The sequence below is a fragment of the Solea senegalensis genome, linkage group LG3, assembly GCF_019176455.1.
Source record: "Solea senegalensis isolate Sse05_10M linkage group LG3, IFAPA_SoseM_1, whole genome shotgun sequence".
NCBI classification, from domain to species: Eukaryota; Metazoa; Chordata; class Actinopteri; order Pleuronectiformes; family Soleidae; genus Solea; species Solea senegalensis.
In genome coordinates this window covers 17203681-17230032 of record NC_058023.1, presented here as the reverse complement: position 1 = coordinate 17230032, position 26352 = coordinate 17203681, and the positions used below count along the sequence as shown (strand labels likewise).

Sequence of the window (26352 nt, the reverse complement as noted above, 5' to 3'; positions counted from 1 at the left end):
CTCGCGGGTGACGTCACTCCCAGTTCTGAGTTCCGATGTAAATGGAACGTAGCGCCATGCTTAACTGAGGTCTGCCATTTTGTGCAACTATGTTTCTCCGGCAGCCCCAGTGGACTATTAACTTCAGTTACGTTTAAATACAAACAAATGTCTGACTTATGAAGGGGAGGTGGAAGCAGAGCAACTAAGCAAGTAGCAACACCCTCACTTCAAAACCCTCCTAGACTTGACTCATGCTGACAGCCTCTGTGTGTGCGCTCTCCTCGTTTGAAGAAGGTGGATGATGGCTATGTTAGCAGTGTTTTGGTAACAGATGTTCCATACTGGAGCGCTAAAACAAACTATCTGCTATCAGCTGACTAACAACGATGTCCTCTCTGGCAGGTGAAGGCCACAGTAGTTCCCTGATGTGTTTGGGAAAGAGAGGGATGTGGAGGAATCCTCTGCAGTCTCACTATCAGGCCTGATCCACACGGAAACTGAACTTCCCCTTTATGATCATAAACACAATTGGGCTGCAACTAATGATTATTTCAATAATCCACTAGTCAGATTATAAACTGCACAAAAACCATTTTAGCGATTGAGGTGCGTCTGAATCACCCAAACTATAAATGTTCACGCGTTGCTGAAGTGGCACCATGGTCCTCGAGGCTCAGCTGACATTAGGACTGTCACTTTCTCCCAAAATAAGTTTGAACCAAAATATAATGACCCAGAAAATATTAGAATGTATTTGAATATTTGACCAAGAGATTTAAGAGCCCTCAATATTTAACATTAGATACTATCAATCAAAGTGTATTTCAGTAGAATCTGTCATACAAGGCATTGCAACTCAAAGTGCTTCACAAAACAACCATCTCAGTCCACATATGGCTGGTATTTTGTATTAAAATAGTAACTCATGGAACTCACACACAGCCAAACACTGGAGACTAAAATACTGAAACAGGATGTAATAGAAAAAGAAAGAGTAACAGATAAGGTCAGTGAAAACTGTTTTGAAGCTTGATTTACACACACCATCCCACTCAAGCGCAGCACCTATGTCTTTATGTAGTTTTTTCTTGTTCATTAAAATTAAACAGGTTTTGGGAAACAAACACAATCAAGCAATCGGCCACTCTGTTCAATGCTGTGACTGTACGTCATCAACAACACCGACTGTGACAAGAACTTCGGGGTGTGGTGGAAACCCAAACCAGGTAAATAAGTTCCTGGAAATGTTGTGTATGTTGGGCTTATGTTTTACGTCTTACTTTGGTAAATGTTGTGTATTTAAATAGTGCTTTTCTAGTCTCAATGACCTCTCAAAGTTGCTATAACTACAGTTTTGACACTCTCCCATTCACAGTTGTGTGTCATTCTTTGCATTTACAGATAGATAAATATGTCTTTATATGTCATGTAGTGTAGAAACTGTTGCTTAAAAGCACCAAAAACTCAAACTTAACTATTTATTAATATTTTATCTACAAAATGACTTCACAAAATCATTTAGTAGTCTAAGAAACCATAGCCTCAAGAGTAAAAATGTCCAAAATCAGATTTAAATCAGCCAGCTCTTCACTGGAGAAAGAGGGTATATTCAGACTGTCAGCATCCATAACATGATGTCTGTTTTTCCAGAAAAACACCTCTTCATTAAGTGAAGGGGACTCTTGTCATGATCATGATAATGAAGACTTAAGGTTAGGGAGTCATCATGGTCATTTAAAGAAATGTTGGCTGATTTCCCGTCATTTATCCAAATACACACACACACACCAACAACATCTTCAGGTTAAAAGTATGAGATCTCAAGAATGTGTTCCCTGCTCTGTCTGTCTGTATGTCTGTCTGTCTGTCTGTACTGCACATTAATAAATAAATTAATAAAACAGATTTTGTTAATTTACATCCGTAGTACCTGTAGGCAGGTTGATGGAACAAGAGAAGACACTGAAGAACATAAACAAAAAATAAAGAACAAAACAAGAAATACAAATACAAACGTGACCAATAAGGAAAAGCAGTTCTAGGCTCCAGTGTGTGATGTGTAAGGAGTAGAGAACATGCGTTTTAAGGTGATTGAGGGACCAACATGTAAAGTGTTTATTGTATTGCACATAGTACATTGTTCAAGATTTTGAGATAAAGTAGCACAATGTACTGATTTTGCTGCACTTTGATCTGTGGAGTAAACTGTGGTTCATAATTCCCTGTTGATATATAAACATAAAGGCACGTTTGTCATAGTAGTACTACTCAACCCAAGCACAGCCTCTAATACAGTGGATCGCTCTACTCTGTTATATAACTGCTTCAAGTATTACCTTACCAAACAGAACTGATGAAAGAATTGATGATTTCCTTGATGATGTGAAGCAGACTCTATATATCTGTGGAAAATCCTAACACAATGAAACAGCAATAGACCCGCAAACACAATGTACACTTTAGCAGGTACACATTAAATGTGCACCTTAGTCAAGTGGCAAAATCCCCCACTGTTGACCGTGTTCTGGCTGATAAATGTGTGGTAAATTTAGGTGTAGGGTTAGTTTGAAATAAGATAAGTGTGTGTGTTAGGGTAAAGGTTAGGGTTGGACACTTAGTTATGATGGTTAAGTAAAGTTAGATTCCCTTAAATATAAAAACAAGTTTGTGTGTGTGTGTGTGTGTGTGTGTGTGCATGCTGCAGGTGTGTGTTGGCAGCATGTGTTTGTGACTAATTGGGAATTGTGAGACTCCAGTCTTTCGTTTCCATCTCCATGACGACCCTGTGAGGAATCCCTTCCAAACCTTGCCCTGTTCCCTCCTCCTGCTCCTCTCTGCTTCTCCAGCTTCACTCTTTCAAAAAACAACTCACACTCAGAGCTTTTCTTCATTAGTCTTTCTTCCTCTCTGGCTTCACATGGAAAGGAGTATTTTTTTTACCTCCCTCACACACTATTTTACACTCATGTGTTGGCAGTAGTGTGGAGAGAAATTAAGTAGATCTATCTCAGGTTTTCCTGACATAGATTGGTTTGTAACCCAGTATTATCTGTTTCTGTAAACCACAGACACATATGAGTTCACATTTCTGCACCTAAAGTATTTATTTACCTTTTTACAGAAGTGCATGTTATAGTTTTAACCACTTGTGGTGCTTTTCGATGAAATTAGGAAATTATTGTTGATGATAACCATTTCAAGGTTATAAATGTAGTTTGGTTCCGACATGGTGACTAATCTACAACAGAGCTGCAATCGGGCCTTAAGAGTTAGGCCCGACAAGGCCCGAGCCAGACAAGTACGTTTCCATTGAGCTTTTTACAGAACTGACATTATTCAAATGAGCGCATGCAAACATCTCTTTTGTCTTTTGTTAAGAATGAGACATTTATACATTTACATAGGCCGCTCAAGAAATAAGTCCTCTGTTAACATGGTAACATCTCAGCACTCTAAATAGGCCTTGGAGGAGGAGTGGGTTCGACTCCGGAGAGCTCTGGGTCTCGACTCTCCACATCTGGTGCACCTGCAGCCGCCATGGCAGAAAAGTGCAGCATGAGCACGTGTGGCATTCCTGTCCTGATTCTCATCTGGCCAGAGGAATGTTGCCATCTTGTGGAGGTCCTATATTATCACTTTCCGCGCGAGCGAGCGAGTCTTCGTGCCGCTTACGCACGACAGCTTGCTGAGGAGAGTCCAGGGCATTGGGCTGACTGTGGCGTGGCGTTGGATACTCGTTTCCCTCCATTGGCACACTTATCAAGTCATCTCAAAAGATATTTGAAAACATGACTGTGAAAACGCAGAGCCAGGATCAGCCCATTCATACTCTCGTCTGTTTTAAATCCGTCCAGCCCAAACATTATCTCCTCCACTGCCCTACAAATGTCTTGTGTTATGGACGTTACGCAATAGTTCCTCTAGAAGCAAACATGGCACCCACTGAGGAGGTTATTTTATATATTGATCTGGAATATGCAAGTGGATTTCACGGGGGTGGAATGTAAGACCACTGACTGTAAGTCGCCCCATTGATGAGGAATATTACTCGTGGGTGTTGCCCATGAGGGAGATCGATGACGAGTGGCATTTTCTATATTTCAGGACGTCTGCTGCAACAACTTGTTTCACCTGATAGCCACTCAGATTTAACATGCCGCATCCCACAATGCACCAGTGAGTGAAGCTAAGTGTCTGGCTGTCACCAGCAAGCTGTGGCAGCATGTTTTAACTTGGGCGCTGCAACTGTAGGTTGCTTCTTCCCCATTTTCCTGACTGATTTGACTATTTAGTGTAAACTTCTTCAATATCTCTGTCACCCTGCATATTTTGAGTTATTCCTCTTACTGTGAGAGCCGCATAATAATAAGAGAGGCAGTGCTGTGAATAAAGTGCCGTTCTTCAATGCAGACGGAGTCCCGTGGTTTAATGTGTTGCTGCCGTAACTAGCTAATCCGAGCTAAAGGAGCTAGCGGTCTTCGGAGGTCTCCTTACTACAGTTTGGGGGTCTGCCAGCTTGGTTGGTAACACTGCATACATCATTATTGTGATGTGGGGAGTGCGTTGGATACAGAGAGCCCGCTTGGAGACGGAGAAGCGCACAGTGCTCGCCATCCACTCAAGGCGTAACGTTAGCCTACTACTCTCTGGCCGGCTTGCGTGTCTGTTGTTTTGTTCCCGGTCTAAGTAGATCCGGTGTGGTGTCGTTTTTCTAACGTTACTAGTTGTTGCAACAGCACGTGAAAAAATACAAAGTTTGCTAGGCCAAAAACAACGTTAATCTCGCGATAAAAAAACGACGCCGTTAAAATGGGTTTGCGTTAGCACTGTTAATAACGTGTTAAACTGACAGCACTAATTTTAACATGACACAACTTTAATTTTAAATACAATCTCTGATTTGTTTCTTTATTTAATCTATAAGCTTGCTTTGTTCTGAATTCTATATTATTTGACCTCGCCTGGCTTTAAGTTTTTAATTTTAGTTTAGACATTTTAAACTATGACACATTTGTGCTAGCCATTTCAAGCTATTTTCAAGCTATTTAAATTAGATAGATAGATAGATAGATAGATAGATAGATAGATAGATAGATAGATAGATAGATAGATAGATAGATAGATACTTTATTGATCCCGAAGGAAATTCAAGCATCCAGTAGCAGTAACATTGAACATACATTAAACATACATTAGAGTTAAGAGATTTTTTTTAAACTGTATTAAAACTATGTCTCCTGCAATCTCTGACAATTCTCCAATTGCGTAACCATGAACATATTTATGTTAGTGTATGTTAAAAGCAACTGATAGATACTGTGTCTGCCTTCCAGATACATGACACACATGAACTGAAACCTGGAAGTCAGCCTCATCTATCATGCCACGCCTCTCTCCTGCATGCAATCAGCTCACCTGCGGCGGGAGCACACCTCATTCCAATCCACTCATCAGCTCAGCCTTTATAGTTCCTGATCTGCAGTCACTCATTAGCACATGTCATCTCAGTGGTAACGTTACAGCTAACATAACTGACAGCGCTCTCTCCTGTGTGCATGCTGCCACTGTTTGGAACTGAGCGTCTCCTCGTAACAGCATCGTGGTGATAAGCCACACATGAAGCACAAAACAGACTTTGAACAAATATTATTAGTATAATAAGCCAACAACGGCTACACGGTTGGTGTAGTGGTGGTGCACTCTTGCCTTTGCAACACGAAGACCCAGGTTCAAGCCCCAGTTACAACAAGGGTCTTTCTGCATGTTCTCCCTGTGTGTGCGTGTGTGTGTTTTCTATGAATGGTTGTTGGTCTCCATGTGGCCCTACTTCAGTAAATAAACAATTAGAAAGTGTTACCTTTAATAATTATAATCACACCTTACCTTGGCTTAAAGTGTGCATAGGTGTGTTGTTTATGAAACTCCTGACTGGGGCTGATCAATCCAGTCTATCCAGAACGTCGCCATGGGCATGCATTAAACCCAGTTGCTGCTACTAATACTAGCTTCAGCGTTACCTGTTGTAGATGCTGCAGTCAGTGCATCAAGCACAGTGTTGTTGTTAGCATCAGTACCAGATCTATCTTCTCTGCTGCTTGCTGTGTGTCACCGACCTCTTCTGTCTAGGTTACTTCACAGTAAACCAGTTTTTCTGCCTACATGTCCTGAGTATAATTTGTTAGAATCTACATTAAAACATTCTAACTCAACTTATATACAATTATATTTATATATAATTCATTTCTTACTAATAAAGTTTAATTGATTATTGACAAGTGAAAGATACAGGGTCTCCAGCCACCACTAGGGGGGGCTGCAGCCTCTTCCTGCGCTTGTGTGTGTAACAAATACTCCCATAAAGAAGAAACAAATCACCCGAAACGTGATTTGGCTAAAATGCTGCTGCTATTTGTGTTTTATTTGTGTGCATGTGTTATAGGTAGGATATTTGGATTGTACCAATTTTTTTTCTCAGATTCTGTGATTTTGACAAGTATCAGACTGATACTGAGTATCACACCAACCTGTGTAACCTCCTTATGACTCAAACATGCACAACACTGGCATACATTCTTAACAATATGCAGGAAAAAAGGATACAATATTCTAAAATTTAAAAGCCATAAAAACACAAAAATGTGCCTGAGTGTTTTTTTAAGGGTTAATATCAAGTTATATAAGCTATGGTGACGAAATACAGTAGATGGGTTTTTTTCATCATTGATTCATTTTATAAATACGTTTTTATGGTGGACGATGTATTAACACAGATAATTCTGTAAAATACACAATGGTATCACAAATATTGTAATTGTGATATCATGATGTAATATTTGGATATAATATTAGGCTCATGTAACTCACCCTCTCCTGAAGCTGGACCAGCCCCCTGCTGACTAGACTACAAACTAAAACAAAGACATTTGGAATAGATTCACTTCATTTGTCCTCATCAGCCAGACTTCAACTATCAGCTGTGTACAAAAAGCTTCACTAACACACCCTGTCAATGTCAGTTTCATCTTGTTGACGGTCAAATAAGAGAAATATAATAATAACAACAACAATAATAATAATACATTGTATTAAAGCTCACTTTAATACAAATAAAATCACACACTTTGTGCAGGATGTTATGGTACGGATGTCTTGTGGGAGTGCATTCCAGAGGCGGGGGGCAGAACGGCTAAAGGATGTAGATCCTATGGTGGACAGGTGGGTGGGTGGTGTGGAGAGGAGGGAGGCTGAGGAGTGTACGTGAAGGTGTGTATATGTGAAGGAGCTCAGGCACTTTTCCAATATACAGTTGCAGCACGGCTCACCTCGGCTCAGCACAGCTCCACTATACATGGTTTGGTATGGTTTTCCATTACTATAGTACCTCCTCAACGTGGGCGGAGTCATCATGGCACGGCGGCATGAAACTGCCGTGACTTTGTAGTGACTTAAAGTAAAGCAGTTGTTTTTCGGTGTACTGAATCATTAGAAAGACGTTCACTGAAACGTTCAGTACTTCCTGCCTGAGCGAAGTGACCGATACTTTCTGAAATGAAGCACACCAGCATTTTCAGGTGTGTTAGTATGGACTCAGATTACTTCTAACCCAGATTAGAATGCAGATCATCATACAGCTCTAGTGTCGTCTACTGTGGTCTACTCCCCATCGCCATCATTTTTTAATGACCAATGTAGTGCCTGAATGCGAGTTCTGTCAGTTATACATAGGGATATCACTTGTGGTCACTTACGGGTCACTCTCAGTTCCAGCTCCTGCGTTCCGATGTAAGTGGATCGGAGCATTACTGAGTCAGGGCAGGTGTCTGTGTCCAAAATGGTTTGTTCAATAGAAGACCACACTTTTAAGAGACTGATCATTGTCTCTGTGGCACTCACAGTGTTCAACAGCCACTGTGACTCATTCACAGTGGATGCTGCTGATGTGCTGCTGATGTGCTGCTGATGTTCTGAGTCATTACAGTTTGTTGACACAGATTTGCACATGGACAGGTCAGGACATTTGAGAGCAGGGGAGCAGTCCTGGAAAAACTGACACCACTATTACTAATCAAGACTCAAATGGCACTTTTCCATTATACGTTTCTAGCAGCACTCGGCTCGGCTCAGCTTTTCCATTAGAGACAGTACCTGGTACCTGACGATGCCAATCGGTAGATCAGTTTTAAAAAGACTTTAAAATCATGCCTTAATGTCGCTAAAATCTTTATATTTTATAGAGGAGTCTGGTGTATTTAGTGACTGCACTGCCAAAAAGCTGGCGATCATGAGCTGAACCGCAGCCGTATTTCAGTCGGAGTCTGTGCTCCAGTCATGCAGGACGTACTGAACCTTTAATTGAATGAACTGATTCTAATGAGGCGGTACACCTGCTTCGCCCGTCACTACTTTGTGTGTCACAGCAGTTTCGTGCAGCCGCGCTATGCCGACCCCGCCCATGTCGAGGAGACACTATGAAGTAATGGAAAACGGCGTGCCTGATGCACACTGAGTCGAGTCGAGAAATGCCAGAACTGTATCATGGAAATGTTATTTTTAACTGTAGACATGTTGCTACACAATACCTGGAAGAGTGTTGTTGTGAACTGGTATTACTAACAATGGCTAGCCCGAGACATGTCTGTTTCTCTATGAATGTGGCGAACTCTAAAGTGCTAAAGACACATAAGTAGAAGTTAATATATCAGATTTATGAACGACTTCTGTGGCCGAACATCTGTGTGTGTTGGTTTTATTTCTTCGGCCCAGAAGCTAAAAACGATTGAAAGTGCATTCAAGCTAATTATGCTGTAATAACTCCTGCTGACTCAAATATAGACTCAGTCAGCATGTCAGAGCATCAAGTCACATGACTTCTTTTAGTCTTAAAGAACTTTGACCTTTACATTCCGTTATAGCATTTCATTCATTCATTCATGCCCACGAAATAATGCGAGGTTTCACATGTTATGGAACTCGACAAGGTTAAAAACAGCTTGATGGAAAGGAGGGAAAATCTGAATGAACAGAAATTAAGTGGGATGAAATAAGAATAAGCGAGGAGGGCAGCGGAGTGGGGGTGGGGAATAGATTATAGGGTGAGAAAGAGGCAGTGAAGACAGACAAATGAAAACCACAAAATGAGGGAAGAAAGGGAGACTGAGATGGAGAGGGAGTACAAGGGAGGAGGAGGAGGGATAAAAGGATGAAGGGATGGATGATGAAGGGGTGGGGTGTGAGGGTTCAGTGCAGGAGGGTGGTTTTGGGTGACAGGCCTCATTGAATAGGCCTCTATTCTTCCCTCTGCTGGCTTCTCTTCTCATGCAAAACAGGCCTGTTCAGCCTCCCAGCCATCCGTCACACAACAGAAAGAGCATGGCAGGCTCTTTACGAGGCTCACATTCGCATTATCCCCACCCCCTTTGCACCCCACCATTGCTCAGCCCCACTATCCAGCACCCGACGGGGGGTGGAGTGACCATCGGGAGTATGGTTGTGTGTTGGGCAGTTGGGGGATGGGCACACGGGGTATGCTCACCACAGAAAGTGGCTTTGGACGACAGGCCACCAAGGCTGAGAGCTAGACAAAAAAAAAAAACACACAGAGACATAACACGTTTTCAGGCTGATGGAAATCATATTGGGACACTGGGGAGGTTAGGAGAGGTTAACCTGCCGGGGATGTGGCTTTTGTGTGTGTGTAGGAATGGATTCTGAGAATTTGCAGCAAATGTGTCGAAGAATCCAGAACTGCAGTGTTCACATCTTTTATTGGAGTGTCAAACATCTGGCCCACCACACACCTGTGTTCAGCAAAGATAATGTCTCGTCTTTCCTGCTCCTCCACTGACACACGTGTGACGTTACCGCACCTGTAAAAGAAATCAACAAATGAGACGTGGACTTTGACAACACGGAGCATTTTCATTTATGTTGTAAGGCTATTTCATGGATCAATCCATTCATTTTATGAAAAAAGTATCTCAACACGACACATCTTTCATTTCAAATTCGATCTCTGATATGTTTCATTGTCCTGGCCCTCGACTGGGACACGGTTTTTCATTTTGACCCGTTGTGTAATTGAGTTTGTTGCCCTAATAACTTCACGTCAGGACAAACGCTGAGCCGTGATGAGCAAGGACGTGATGATATCAAACTGTTCTGAAGCTCGGAGTGTTTCCCGTGCTGAAAAATGGAGGAAGTTTGGAACCAGGTGGCCTTTCAGCCAAATTGAGTGGCTATAGGGAGAACAGATAACAGAGCAGACAAGGAACCAATCAGGGCTTTGTGGTGGAGAGCAGCCTTTGTGAGTGGACAACATATGACATCATGCTGTATGCCCAGCAACATTTAAAGCAGTGGCTGTCAATGAAACACCAACAGTGGTCTGTGAAGGGTTTCCAGATTCGTCCTTTAACATGATCATAATGTACAGAGCAGTTTTTCCTTTTTTTATTCAGCCCAGTGAATGATCACAACTCAGAACCCCCGAGTTCACCGTGTTCCAGAAGTCGGGAGCACAAGCGCATCTTGGGCTAGTCATTGTTAAACAATACCGGTCAATAACAAAACATGTGGTATTTTGTGCAAACAAACAGTGGTTATTTATCTAGGTACTATGTGTACGACTCATTGACTGTGAAGTGCCGTTAGCGGTCACAGTAGCAGTGTGCGTTTCCAAGTTCAGGGTGCGTTCACGTGTAATGATCCGAGAGAACGCAGCCAAATACAGAGATTCTAGTATAGTGCAGGTCTGGTTGTATACATACTGTATTTCCACAGATGAAAATCCTGTTTAAATTTGCATTTCAACAGGTTTTTCAGCAGCGGTTTTACAGGCGTTTAATCAGCATTCACTGCAGGGTGAAATGACGGCATGATATGCATGCAGATTTTTATCAGCTCCAGCTGCTATTGTCATGTTAATCTCTTCTTTGTCTTCTTCATTTTTGGTCGCCATTCAAATTTGGAACATAATAACGTGCATTCACATATGGTGACTTCTATTTGTAGTCGAAACTCAGATTTCCAACTCTTGGGATTCCAAGATGGCTGCCGCCTGCTACTTTTACTTTTACCTACTTTGTTGTGTTTGTTTGTCAATAAATTGTTGTGCACGTCGTTCTATTTTCAACCACAGCTATGTTTGTGTGAGCAAAAAAAAACATGTGGACAGTTGTTATCGACTGCCTAATAACGGCTAGCTCGAGATGCCTTTGTGTTTCCAACTTCTAAACAGGGAAAGTGTTCTGACATCACACAGTTTTTTCGTCGCCTCCCTCTTCGTTCTGTCTCTGTGATTGTATACATTGTAACGTATGCTTGTTTGAATAAAGCTTGATTCAAAACGAAGACTTTTGCTGGGAAGTCCTGTTTCCATGTCGATAAGGCCTTACTGTGAGTGCTTTATATCGTGTACAGAACATGGCTGATTTTTTATTTTGGCAACCATACGAGCAAACTGTGGCCACATGGTTGGTGTTGTTTCTGCATGTTCTCCCCGCGAGTGCGTGGGTTTTCTCAGGGTTCTCCGGCTTCCTCTCACAGTCCAAAAACATGCAATATGGAGGATTGGGTCAATTGGACGCTCTAAATTGACCGTAGGTGAGATGAGGTTACTTGTCTCTATGTGGCCCCGTGATGGACTGACGAACCTGCCTATCACCCTACGTCAGCTGAGATTGGCACAGCAAACACAGCACATGTGGAGGATAAAGTGGTAGAAGATGGATGAGCAAACTGTTGAAATGTAATTCCACCAACTAGGAGGTACAAACCCACACGCTACATGTTTCCCAGCCCTACGACCCGCTCTGTGAGCTTTGTGGTGCACATTGTGATGAGTTTTGTCATCGGTATGTGAGAAGTTTCCACTGCTTTATGTACATTGTGATGCCCAGACAACATCTAAACCACAGCAAATCCACATGATTAGACAGAAGGTGATTGATTAGAGAAATGATCATGTCTTCTATACAACAAACCAACACCAGGGATAGTCCAGGTTATTTAAAGTGTGCTTGCATGAGGTACTGACACATACTCACCCCCTGGCACAGAGAACCAGTCTGAATGAAAACATGGCTCCCAGTGAGGGCACAAGAAATTAAAATGACATCAGCTAAAGTGTATTAATCATCTTTAGAATATGTTCACACATTTATCTCACAGTTAAAATGTATTTTCCAACTGGAAAACGAAGTTTGTAAACCACTCAATCTCCCTCACCAAAGCTAACAGGGACACAGGAGCTGCTGGTCTACTGCTGCCCTCTCGTGGTGAGTTTGTGTCACTGAAGTCAATCTGATTTCAAACATCATTTTAGCAAAATGACACATTTGCAGAGGATCAACAACTCCTGTGAGTGGTGATGTAAAATCACTGAGGGAGATGGAGAGGTTTACACAGTTTAGTGTCCTGTCAGTGGAGGCTGTGTTAGAACAAGTGGAAGATAAAATCACTAACATATCAAAAGACATCGTCCTTTATTTTAGGCAAGTTTGTTGTTACATCTGTGCTTCGACTGAAAGGCGATGAACACGGGTATGACGTTACTCTCAGTTCTGAGTTCCAATGTAAATGGAACGTATGAATTTTTTTACACTGAATTTAAGGCAAAAAAAAATCAGTGCTTGAAATTTGATGGCTTTTAAAATTCAAAGACTAATTCAAACTAGGGGCCACTCACTGTGCAGTCAATGCTGACTAACAGGACTTATATTATCTGACAGTACCTCACACATCCACACAGGAGTATGTTTGTAATTCACAACTAAGCTCATTATTTATTGTATTTATTGCATTGTTTTACCTGTGTACTTATATTTGGTGTCGCAGTTGTAGTGTTATTTTGTCAAGCCACTTTCTTCCCACTGAGATCCTGCAGCTGCCTCAACAAGACACAACAACGTCTCCCTCTAGTGGATAATAGATCTAGTGGTATACAGTCACAGCTGTAGAGGATTATTTCATTATATGGAGCAAAGCTCCAAAGTTGCAGGTTTGAATCCCACCTGTAGTTCAAAGTGATTACATTTAGCATTTAGTAGCATTGAGTGCTTTAAAAATGACGTGTAAACAATAACACATTCATGATATTATTTTGATAATAGATCTTCATCTACTGTTACTAAATGTTAGATAATACTGCATTAACATGCTGACACTGGCAACGATTAAACTGAATCTAATAATAACAATAATAACAATCATAAACGTACTTATCTATTCCCATAGCATATTTCATACATAAATTAATACAATGTTAAACCGGTAATCAAGAAAAAATGAGGATAAAGTTCATTATACAAATGAGATACTATGCTAAGGTTTGACATATGATGGGCTGTGTATTATGGCACAAAATAGTTTTTAGATGTGTAATCTGACAGTACAAGTACAAGTATTGCACTGTTGGGGTCTGATAAAAAAAAAAGAAAAAAGAAAAGAACTGTAAATTGATAGATTCCTGGTGTTCTTTTTGCTGTTGCTTTTCCAGAGTCTCCTTCACGATCTTCTCCACTGTGGCCCGGGTCAGTGACTCCTCCTGGGGGGAGGGTTGAGAGTTGTGACGGACACACTGACTGTGGTCAAACTATGCCACAGATGCTTTCTCCACAACCTTCTCAGTGCCTGTGTTGAGAGAGGAGCTGGTATTTTGAAATGTGGCCAGGTGGCTTGACATATCTGGAGACATGCTGCCATGCGGTATGATGAAGGAGGATGCATCCACCACCATAGTCTGCATCCACCAGCTCCAACAGACTTTTAGCCCCACGGTGCCGAATCAAAAGCAGCTTTCATGAGTGCTGTCCATCGGCTGTGGTCCAGGACTTAATAAAGAAAACTGAAAAATAAAGCATTGGGTTTATTATTATTTCAGAGGAATCATTTCATACAGTCATAGTTGATATAGTTAATATATGTATATATATATATATATATATATATATATATATATGTATATATATATATATATATATATGTATATATATATATATATATATATATATATATATATATATACATATATATATATATATATATATAAATATTAGTATGATCTTCATGATATTGACTCCAACTACCATGTTAAAGCATGTTTTTAACTGTGAGGTCTGAAGGTAATTTAAATGCCCTGTATCCATCAAAGGCCCTTTAGGTGTGGCAGGCACTGGTGGCTGGACCTGGATCAACGTCTGAGTTACCTGGGAGTCTGTGTCTACTACAGCAGCAGGGCAGTGATCCAGTCATCCTGTGACACCCTGTGTCTCCACGGCTACAGCTGAGATGTTGGGCTGTGTTTTGTCCTTGACAGCCGGGCTCCACGTTTCTCCCCAGTGTCCTGGTTTGACACCTGCAGGATTGGACAGTTTGCCTGACTAACCCTTAAAGAGGATGCATTGAGTTTGGCAATGAACATGGGGTCAAACACAGCTGGAAGGTCCACGTCTGGTTGCTTTAGGTCCACAACCTCCGGAAGTTCCAGCGCATAACTACTGTCACAGCCTGTGCTTGGAAGAGCTCACTGGACACCCGGTTGCTGAGAGGTGCCTCTCACAGGGATCCAAACAGGTACAGCAGCTCCTTCGCCCTTGGTGTAGTTAAGCTGCAAGGTGCCGTCATCCACCACATATGCTGAATCCTCCACACCTTTAACATGGGACACTGATGTGTGAAGAGCAGCACACCATCAGTGTCCCTTGCCAGGTGAAAGTGATGGAGGACATCTTGAACCCTCTGCAGCAGTTCTCTGGGCTGTGGTACCTTTGTTCTGCATCAAGTGATGTCTTTGTTAAACATGGTGCTGGATGTGCTGGTGTTAGCCAGGTTTCCAGAGGTGGCCTCAGTGACAGTACCTCTGTAGTCCTCTGTAGATTCATAAGAGGGACTCCTGAGTCCCAGGGTCCAGGACCTTGAAGGCAGCGGCCCCTAAAACATTAACAAGTTATTTCATTGTTTAGCCTATGTGCAAAACTATCAGAAAACACAAAACCATAAAGACAATTTAACTACGTTATGTTGTGATGTACAGGTCTAGTCAAGCTTACCTGGTCTAGTCAAGCTTACCTGGTCTAGTCAAGCTTACCTGGTCTAGTCAAGCTTACCTGTCCACCCACTGGAAGCTGACCTTCTTCTACATCAGGATTTTATGTAAAAAGAAATTACAATAAATTTACAATTTCAATAGTTACCCTGCAGGCAGATTTATATTTATTAAGTTGTTGACTCTGTGGTAAAATATCCTTTATTTTTCCTTGCAGTGGATCTGTGTTCAGTCGCGTGACCAATCACACGAGCTGAAGCTGTAACACAACATGAGTTTTCCTACTGTGACTGTAAGAGAACGTGATTTGTGAAATGACTGATTAATATTCTTATAGAGTGACATTTGTGTTATAGCAGTTTATGGCCAGTGGGTGGTGCTATAGGGTGTTCTGCATATAGTTAGTTAATTAAAACAAAGTTGCTGCACTGTGTGGAGAGATCACAGATACATGTTATCAGTTATGATAGTGCAGTAAATCACGCCTTTATTTAGATTTTCCACTTGTCCATGTTAATATAAGAAATGCCCCATGCAAAAATAATAATCCCTGTCAGATTATCTGTGGTGATTCACGACTCTGTGCTGTGTGATGCTTCACTTTATACCGTGTTAGTGTCAGAGATCCATTGTTACAGAAACACAGATGCATGAATGAGTATTTTATATTATTGCTCTCGTCACTGCAATAATCTTAACATAAATCATATAAAGTAGCATTTATTTAGCAGCAGGATCATACATAACATATCCTGTTGTTTCCGCAAAGAATAAATCACCATGGTTTTGAGGCTAAATTCAGACAGGATAAGTAACATTGCCCTGCTTAATCCCTTATTCTAGTTTGGAGCAACAGGACCCAGGACCTTTTCTGGCACAAACACTGAGCTTGTCAGGACCAGTAGTCCTCATGGAAACTAAAACCCTGTCCTAATAAGGCAGAACCTTAGGCAGAACCTGATTTCTGAGGGACAGGTAAAGCGGTACATGGTTAAGGTTAGAGGTACAGATGTGGTGACGAGTGAAAGGATGTGTGATATGGAGAACCATTCCACCTCATCTTTAAATCCCAATCAAACTTAAAAACATGGGTTTCATTCTGGCTGAGCTGTAGAACTCTCTCTGCTGGGCAAAAAGTGTGCATTGAACATCGAAATAGAACCTTCAATGATCACCTCCTGCTTTTACAGAGGCAATATTTCTCAACTTTCAAACACAATACAACCCAAACGACTAACATGCTGTATATTTTGATGGCAGCAAGAGCACAAAACTGCCTCTTAATAAAATAAGACTATGTGACAGTTCTTCATTCTTTAAAAACCTTTTTCAAGAAATATTTCATTTCAACTTTATTCATTTACATTTTTAACTGAATTCGTTAAACAGCGAATTTTGTTTCGAGTCTTCAAATCTTTAAAACCCTTAGTGGACAATATCTGTGCAATTTAATTTAATGATGCAGAAATACACACGTTACACTATCACATTTCAAGGTATGTACAAAGTTCTTTTTTCAAAAATTGTATTACTTGTGCTCATTCTCAAGGATTAAACCTGTCATTTACTGTCAGAAACTTCCATCTGGGTACCATCTTCACAAATGAATTTCCATCTTCAGAGTTCACATTCAACTTATAGGGTGCCTTGCTATAATGTAGCCTGGTTCTGAAGCTCTGACACTGCCCAAATTAATTGGCATATTTCATAAGAAAAAAGATTGAATAAGCAACCCAAGGACATGAAAACTGAACCCTGAAACGTTTTTTGTGGCTGCAAGAACAAGTATACAGTTGCTATTAAATTTGGTGTTTAACTTCCCAGTCTTAAACCTTTACAAAAATTAGGCTAGATTATAGTTCTTGTGTAATCATTTATTTAAACCAGACAACAATAATATCATTTGCCCGTAAGCTCTAGTTGAAGTGACCGCAGTGTGGCTTCACCAGCAGACTCACAGTACATTCATGTGAAAGTCCACCAGCCTATCAGCTGTCATGCTATTCAACAATGCACAGGCCACTTTACACTGTTAAGGAGAAACCTTTATTTTTTTTTTAAGACCATTAAAATAAATACTATACAGAATCCAATGTAAAAAAAACTTGATACACTGTTTCTGTCTCAAAAAGGTTAACAACTCCATAAATTCATTTTTAAAAAATAGCACTGACCATACAACCTGAAACATGATCTAAAGCAGACACCAAATCCCATTTTTAATGAGCTCAGGGGCAGGAGGGAAACTGGAGAGGGGGCCAAAAAAAAAAAAAACTCCATATACTTAAGTTTGGTCCTTTCATGTCACACATCCAATCTCCCCCACATTTTGGCAAGGCTGGTTACAAAAAACAGACCTCCACCTTTTCTAAACGGCAAGACTTCCGATTCGAAAAGAAAATTTAACAATGTGAAAAGGAATCGAGATGAAAAAAAAAAATCCAACCAGGCTGTCAGGGTCCAAAGGCAGAACCTCCACAGAACTCACCGTCACGTTTGTGGCCACCGGTCAGTCTTCAACTGAATGCTACTGGACGAGTGACTGTACAAGTCAAGCAGTTATGTACAATAGCAATACAAAATATAAGAAAGAAACAGCAGGGAAAAGGGATCAAAACGGTAAACAACTCATTCATGAAGGATTTTTACTATACAGGTCTTTATTGAATATGCCCTCCTGTGTACTCTAAACCCCGCCCCCAGAACCTGTTCTTAACATGAATGACCATGAACTTGTTTAAGGACACTGACGTTTTTTTAAATACTGATCGGTCAAACGCAGAAGAGTTTGAAGTGCAGTCTGAACAATCGTGAGCCGCAGCTGCAAACCACACACACATTTCACTAAAGCTTCAGCTCAATCCTTTTTTACTCAGCTTTAGGAAAAGTAGTTGAAGTTGTGCACCTGGGTGCTCACTTACAAACTTGTTCTACCAAGACATTGATGAGGAAATGTTCAAATAAATGCTTGATAAGAATTTAGGGTGCCATATGTCCAACACTTGAAAAATGAAACGCAGATGAAGCTGATCAATATTTCATCCTTCAAAGTCAGCCAAAACTATTTTCAAAATGGTAGGAAGCTGCAGTCTTCCCTCCTGTAGAATGTGGAGAATCGTTACGGGTCAAGATCGAATCAGAAACAGGGGGGTTGAGACTTCTAAAATAAGCAGGGTGGGAGAGGCGGACAGAGGGCATTGTCGACTTTTTTTTCTAGATAAGATCGGCCACATTCATGGGCATCTCCTCGATGGTGGTGTTGTAGAACGATTCAATGTCCCTTAGGATTCGCTTGTCATCATCAGTAATCATGTTGATGGCTACTCCCTTCCTGCCAAAACGACCACCACGCCCAATCCTGATAGTTTCAGAAGAATAAAAAGAAATAAAACATCTGTTTTAGTTTTGTGCACAAAGCATATCCGAAACTCCAACAGCAGCTGATGAGGTCAACGGATCTAATGTTTGTAATTTTATACTTTGATTTAACCGTCTAGTTTTAATTACGGAAAAACATTTAAAAGCAGGATATCTTTATAATGTTCTCCCTCAGTCAGGATGTTATGATTATAGTGGACTCTTTACCTGTGGATGTAGTTTTCCCTGTTGGTTGGCAGGTCGTAGTTGATGACAAGGGACACTTGTTGCACATCAATGCCTCTGGCCTGAGGAGGAACATATCAAATGTGTTACTAAACAAAAAAAAAAAAAAAAAAACTACAATTGTTTTTTGCTACAGATCATTCTCAAATTTTTCAAGGAAGACAAGCTAAGAATTTGAGATATGAAAAAAAAAAAGTTGGGTATTATATTGGGTGTTTCCATATGCTAAATATTGGACTTGTTGACATTTTGAACAATAAAATGTGTCAAATTCATTTCAAAACACTGTTAACTGGATAGGACGTGTGAACTGCCATATAGTTGTGAGCCAAGGATGTGAGCCAAGCCACAGTGGAGGACAGACCGGCTTCTCTACCAAGGAACATTCAGTCCTTCACCAACACTGCAGATGGGAGGAGAGGGAACCTTGGCCAGCACTCGCTGAACTACAACACATTCTCTGACCTCTAAGGAAACCACAGTATGATTTCACTTAAGCCATGAACCTCATCACTAGTTGATCCTAGCCCATCCATTTTGACAATTTAACAGTAACCGGACGTACCAGCAGGTCAGTGGTGATGAGGACTCGACTAGAGCCAGAGCGGAACTCTCTCATGATCAAGTCTCTCTCCTTCTGGTCCATATCACCGTGCTGAAAGACGAGATGTGAACAAGGACAAATGTGAAGGCACTTGGATTCACTTAAGTGGGAATGCCACCGGACTGTTTCATATGGGTTAAGCACGTTGATGTGGTGGCCCTTACCAGAGCAGACACGGTGAAGTCTCTGGCACACATCTTTTCGGTCAGCCAGTCCACTTTCCTCCTCGTGTTGATGAAGATGACCGCTTGTGTGATGGTCAGAGTCTCATACAGGTCACACAGCGTGTCCAGCTTCCAGTCCTACAGTATCACAACCACATTAGCCCACAGCAGATCCCTTATAGAATCACTAAAATGTATATTTATTTTAGCACACTAATCTTGGCTAGTTAAACATAAATTGTGCCATATTGCAATAATGTCATCTCTTCATACCTCCCTCTCCACGTTGACATAGAACTGGCGGATACCCTCCAGGGTCAGCTCCTCTTTCTTCACCAGGATGCGGATGGGGTCACGCATGAACTTCTTTGTGACCTCCAAAACGTCGACTGGCATGGTGGCCGACAGGAGGACAACCTTAAGACAAAAAGGTTAAGGAGTATTGATTAAAACCAAATTTCAGTCAGCTCTTTCACACCAACATTTAACATACCAAATAATTTGACTGTTTAGTACAAAAAGTCCACACATTTGACTATTTGCACTTTCTTGAAATACCCATCCCTAATATGCATTCAGCAAATTCAGCTAAACTGGATTATGATTTATTTTGCTCATCAATAAGACATCTCACATGAACTGGCTTACCTGTGTGGTGCTGGGCAGTTTCTGGAAAATCTCATAGATCTGGTCCTTGAACCCTCGACTAAGCATCTCATCAGCCTCGTCCAGGACAAACATTCTGATGGTCTTAGCAGCTGAAAATGATACATGTTTCCATCAATTCAAATTCTGTAAACCAAAAGGTGTTTAGGGCTGAAGCCAAAGCTCATTTACACCTACCCTTCTTACTTCAAATGACAAAAACTTGTCAGTCAAATGTAAGGTATATCAAGGTTAAATCATGATTTGTGGCCTGTCCAGAATACTGTTTAATATTTACAGATGTTAATGTTCCTCCATTAAAAATTAAGGCAAAATAGGGGCAGATTGACCCAGTGACCAATTTAAAAGTTAGTGGTAACATGAACACAGAACAAGGGCTGTCACACTGAAACCAGATATTTCAATTGTGGGGTGAAATCTAAGACCATTTTAAGCAGTACCCCTGTGGATCCAGCAGAGGGGGCTCTTGTAAGGTTTCCTACCACATATGTGAGTGACTGTGCACCAGAGGGCCATGTGAAAACCCAATGACCATTCAACAGCACCTGGGAGATGCCACACATGGCAAGCCACTGCTCTGGTGGAGAGACAACTACAACCTATCATTGCAGCCCTACAATCAGTATTTGTCAACTTCCCTGTGATTTTGACGCCACTTGTATTGGTAAGTACAATTTATTAGTAGTAGTAATATCCAAATTGGTGCTGTATTCAGAAGTAGTGAGGTATGATCATGTCTCTGAAGTCATGCTGCACTGTTCACACTAGTCAGCAGAACGCCAACCAGAGTGACACCACAGCAGGGGTTTACAGATTCAGCTGACACGCATGGGTTTCATCATCATACAGCAGGTGATTGTCCCCTCTGTTGGGGGTTTAACACTGGCTGGGGCCACAGCAGTAAAAAGAATCTGAACTGAAAAGCTGCTTTCATCCCAGTCTTGTTGTGAGAAAATAATCTTTACCCATTTGTCCCTTCGGTCCACTTAGACTACAAAAACTATACATTGCATTAAATCCAGCAGATAAGCCACTCTTCACTGTCTTTTTAGTCACAGCAACAGTTAGTCCTGAAGTTTCACAGTTAACCATTAATTCACATGAGGACTTACAGATGTTTTTGCGACTCAACATGTCAAAGACACGGCCAGGGGTTCCCACAACTATGTGAGGGGCTTCATTCTGGAGCTTCACGACTTCAGTGCGGACGTTGGTCCCTCCAATACAGGCATGGCAACTGGCTCCCATGTAGTCACCAAGGGCCAGAATCACCTTTTGGATCTAAAACGATAAAAGCGAAAATGGGGTTAGGATTAAAGTAGCTTCTTCCTCCCATCAGTACCTGAACGCAAACATTTTATGTCGGTGTAAACTCATGATTTTTAACCATCATGAACCATTTGTTAGTTACATCATGGCCCTTTTCCGCTATGGTCCCAGCTCACCCAGCCATGGCATGGTTTACCACTACAAAAATAGTACCTACTCAATGTGGGAAGAGTCATCGCTGCAGCTATGACTTCATTTTACAAGTGACACACACAAAACGAGTGACCAGTAACGCAGTTTTCAAATGCAACTGAATCAATAGAATCAGTTACTTTAAAATATTAGTTCAGTATTCCATGACTTGAGCAGACTCAGTCTGACAAGTCACTAGGATGAAAGCCACAATCAGCAGTGCTGTCGTTAAACACAACAGACTCCTGTTACATGTTGAAATTTTAGACATTTCCCTGGTAAATGTTGGAGATTAGCAAAGTACTGGTGTCGGGTACTTTTTGTAAGTTAGTGGAAAAGCAACTGACCGTGCCAAGTCAAGGTGGTGGAAACAGGCCATTAGTCCGTGTGGTGTGAAACTACTCCTTCAAGCCAAATAAGACTCGAGTGATCTGATAACTCCACTACAAAAAGTGCAATGTGCTGGATTCAGAAACAGTCAAGTGTGATCATGTCTATGAATTCCAGCTGTGCAGAAGACTCCGGTCAGCAGAACGTCAACCTGAGCAACAACACAGCAGGATTTTACATAGTCAGATGACACGCATGGGGTTTCATCACCATACAGCAGGTGATTGTCACTTCTGTTAGTAAGGAGTTTAACACTGGTCTGGTTGGCTCTCCAAGCACATGCTGGGGATGAGCATATGTAGCAAGCCTTTTTCAGTCAAACCCAGCACCACAAAAAGCACAAACCATTTTAATGGCCAATTACCAGACAGATATGAAATAATTAAATCCCCAAATACAACTATACAGGGAGCTTACCTGCTGCGCCAGCTCCCTGGTGGGAGCCAGGACCAGAGCCTGAGTGGTTTTCGTCTCCACATCAATCTGCTGGAGGATGGAAATGGCAAAGGTGGCAGTCTTCCCAGTGCCGGACTGTGCCTGGGCAATCACATCGTAAGCTGAGCAGAGAGGGGGGGGTGATTAGCCACAGCAGAAAGTAATTCACAGATCCAGTGGAGAAGCAGGTTACTTACCCTTGATACAAGGGATAATGGCTCTCTGCTGGATGGCAGAAGGCTTCTCAAAACCATAGGCATAAATTCCCCTGAGCAGAGACTCTGACAGGTTCATGTCATCAAAACTGTCCACAATCTCATTCCAGTTGCTCTGCGGAGGAGATACAAAGAGCAGGTGACTTTCAGGTAAACATTTTGCAAAATATCAGTTCTGTCTTAATAGGATGCATGCAGCGACCAACGTTTGCTGCTCCCAGATCATATAACTGAGTGGGTGTATCATCTTTAGACTAACAGACTCACCTCAATGATACCATCTGGCTCCATGCCCTCTGGGCCATTATTATCTCTGAAATGACCAAACAAAGAAAGTTAATACAGTCAGTTATTACAAGTTGACTCATCACACCACGAACATTAGACAGATGTCAAAACTATAAACGTTCATATTGATAGCAATACCAGCCTTTTAAACCGCTAATTCTGAAAGTCTTCTAAAGGGTTTAACGGCGTATGGTGCCCATGATTGTGTACTACTGCCACAGTCTGGAGTAGGACAACTCCCCGCCTGTCATATTCTTTATTTAGTTTTATTAGATCCTGTCCTCTTCTCAACTTTTCGATTTTACTAAATCCAAACTATTAGTCTACTGTTATGTTTGGCGGTGTTGAACAACACAAAGACATTTAAATGCCAACATGCGATGATGTTCCCGACGCTCGTTTAATATGGTGAACGCCTTTTCGAGAGTCCGCCATTTCTTTCCACTACAGTCGTCCCATCCAAGATGGTCGTTTCTCCACTCAAGGCTATGCAAGTCGGAAACGACACGAAAATTATGGCTGTAACGGCGTGTAACGTCCGAAAACAATGACAAAATGTACGAAATCAACACCCAACACGACCGCAGTCCAATTGTTCCATTTTAAATGCTCATAACGGGCCGTCTTATAAAATGTGGCTTTGAACCAAAGACTACGAGGGTGGCTTTAGCGCCGGCCTGCTAACACCACTACCAGCAGGCCGTGTTCGTCTTGACGAGGCCATTTACTTGCCATGTCAACTCAGCGAAATCGATTAAGGACAACATACAAAACACACATTGTTTTCTGGCGGCGGAATACAACCAACAGCAGCGTCAGGGAAACCGCTTTCAGCAGCGCAGAGCGGCCTACCCTACCGGCATTGTCACGGCAGCAGGCTAACCACCACCGCCGCGACCATGTGCGCCTAGCGCAGCACAAGAGGAACAAAGCTGTACGGCGCAACAAGGGCAGCTCCATGAACGTCCAGACGCGATGTCACCGCGCGGTTACTTACGGTTTAAACTCGCCATTATTTTCAAACAGTAAGCGACAAGCGGTGGAGGAGAAGACCGAAAAGGGCACTGGTGAGGCCTAGTCCATGCTCATTCACGTGCTGCCCAAGGCGCCGGCAGCCCTTATATTTAACTTCATTGTTTTGCATTCAGGGCCAACAACGCCACTCTAAATACGCTTGTAGGCTACACCTTTCCAAAACAATTTAGTGTACCAACGGCTAATAACAACTAAAACATGAATGATGCGTGTTTAACGCGAGGCTGATGGCAGGCCCGAGCGTGAGTCGAGCACATAAAGGCCGGGATGTGCTGGGATGTACTCAAAGTCTTCATCAACAGAAGTAACCCTTATCAAGAAGCTGATTGCCAACGTAAACAAGGTAAATAACGCTGTGAAGTGCTGCCTTATCACTGGAATATTAATTTTTTTTTTTCTTACCTAAGATCACGTTCAGCCGACATTATTCCAAAGACAGAAACTGCGGCAGAAATGTCTTTTATATGGTGACAACACACAAAGAGACCCCCTCATTGCAACACACCGCCGTCATTTAGCTATGTGCCCGCCTACAAAGACTTTTCATTGGTCCATTGGAACGTCACGTTAAAAGTAGGCGGGTCGTAGCGTCATACGTAGTGCAGTATTGGTGGGGGTGGGGTTTACGTTTCATAAAGGAAACGTGTAGGATTGCCGTGGTTAAGAGTTTTCACGTCTAGCACTTTCAACTCCTCTGTCCCCGTGGTTCAAAAGCCTTAAGGCTTATTTCTGCCACTGTTTTAAAGAAAGACAACATATCCCTGTAATATGTCGCAATTAGCAAATCAGAAGATGGGAAAATTACAGCAGTGACAAATGCAATGATTTAATAATGAGTCATAATGTAGTCATGACTCCAGCTACACATCTCATATAAGACCATATTAAAAGAAAAATGTTTAATACTGTCACATTTTGATACACTAATGACGTCAACTATCACACCACTTAGTGACAGGCACTGGGATCGTTAAATACATTTGCATCAGCATTAAAGAAGAAACAATGATTCAAGATTTCTTTATTGTCATATAACAACAAAACATTAGTTCCATTTACTAAATTATTCGTGCTTGGTGTCTACTCACTGACAAACTCCTTTTATGTCTGTGAATGTTTACAACATGCTGTTCACTGCCAGAAGAAATTAATATTCTACATTTAATCACAAGACTCTTTGACATCAGGTAAAACCTTGGAGTTAACTAAAACATTAAGGGTTACCATATTATGCCTTTACTAACTTTTCCATGCAGGTTCTCCTGTCCAGAGCACAGTCGTCCCTACTGGGGAATTCTACTGCTATTATCAATGGTGCTATTTCCAAACTCAGTATCAGAGGTGTCAAACTCGAGGCTTGTCGGCCACATGCGGCCCCTCGATCGATTACATGTGACCCATCATAATAAAAACATGACCTGCGAACACAACACGTGTGTCCAAGGCACAGCTGTAATTATCACATTATTATAAGTATTACGTTTAACATTAAATAAAAGCTTGTTCAGTGTTGTGATTACAGTTGCCCATGTTACTTAATTTTAGATTAATTTGTCTGTGATATTAATAGATTTATTTCATGTAATAGATATAATGTTATTAAGTATGTCATGTATGTAAGTATCCTTGTTCTTTCGCATTTTATGTCCAGACAAGCATTTGGAGATCCTTGCACCTACTGTATATAATTAAACATCGATTGATCGATTTACATGTCTGATATGCAGCTTCTGAAGTAGCTAGATTCTCAAACTCAGGCATCTACTTGATTCTTGTGATTATGGTTGTTTTCAGCTATACTTGTGACCATATGAAAATCAGAATCTATTTGGCATTTGTACATGATTCTGAATCAAAAGAAAACTCCCAGAGGGAATTCATTTTATGAATTAATATTATTTGCGTTATTTGCATTTCACCTAATTATTCAATATCGTTGTAGGAGCTATTTGTTCGATGTTCATTTCATAGTGATATTAGTTCTTGAAGTAGATTTTTTTGTTTTCATCACAATTATATTTTTGATTATCAGTATTTAGTAGTGCTTTCTTTAGTTATCTCGTTAATGAAATTGATAGTTTTGTTATTTAGTATAGTTTGGGCATCATGCATCATTTGTCAGATGACTGGTAAGGGACCACAATGCACCTGGGTGAGCCTGTTTCTTTTACCAGAACATTTCCTTTGTTCTTGTTTGTTTGCTTGCTTTTGGACAATAAACCTACACAAATACAACAATAACATGCAGTGGACATCATTTGATTCTTTCACCTGCATGTAATTAATACTCACAGTGCAATAGTGGTCTTTTGATTAAGTTTAGTTTGACTGCCACAAACAGCCACTACAATGATAAACATGATTAAAGTCACCACAGATACCTTATCGCAATATAACGATATCCAAAATCTAAGACTTTGTCTCGTCTGTCACAATAGATTTAATATCCATATATTGACCAGCCCT

The 26352-nt window shown here is 41.3% G+C and overlaps 1 protein-coding gene and 2 non-coding genes across 3 annotated transcripts; all 3 read right to left on the bottom strand.

Moving 5' to 3' along the window:
• Nucleotides 1-17665: 17665 nt before the first annotated feature.
• On the bottom strand, nt 17666-24366 carry eif4a1a (eukaryotic translation initiation factor 4A1A). Its single transcript, XM_044022503.1, has 11 exons — nt 24289-24366; nt 22831-22876; nt 22546-22678; nt 22331-22470; nt 21175-21343; nt 20045-20154; nt 19670-19813; nt 19397-19534; nt 19194-19283; nt 18611-18690; nt 17666-18383 (listed from the first exon to the last, which is right to left on the bottom strand). Exons 1-11 carry the CDS (start codon nt 24309-24311, stop codon nt 18239-18241), a joined length of 1218 nt encoding a protein of 405 aa, XP_043878438.1. The 5' UTR covers nt 24312-24366; the 3' UTR covers nt 17666-18238.
• LOC122767371 lies at nt 20770-20909 on the bottom strand. The gene has a single exon (XR_006360218.1). It is a non-coding gene; the product is annotated as a small nucleolar RNA SNORD10 (small nucleolar RNA).
• Nucleotides 21988-22128, bottom strand: LOC122767372. The gene has a single exon (XR_006360219.1). It is a non-coding gene; the product is annotated as a small nucleolar RNA SNORD10 (small nucleolar RNA).
• Nucleotides 24367-26352: the final 1986 nt, after the last annotated feature.

Bases quoted from the DNA above. Each gene is read 5' to 3' on its own strand.
- eif4a1a (XM_044022503.1), bottom strand. From the start codon at position 24,311: ATGTCGGCTGAACGTGATCTTAG. The intron at 22,679-22,830 runs GTGAGTCTGTTA...TCTCCTCCGCAG, and splicing joins AGCCAGATGGTATCATTGAG to AGCAACTGGAATGAGATTGT. The intron at 22,471-22,545 runs GTAAGTAACCTG...CTCTCTGCTCAG, and splicing joins CATTATCCCTTGTATCAAGG to CTTACGATGTGATTGCCCAG.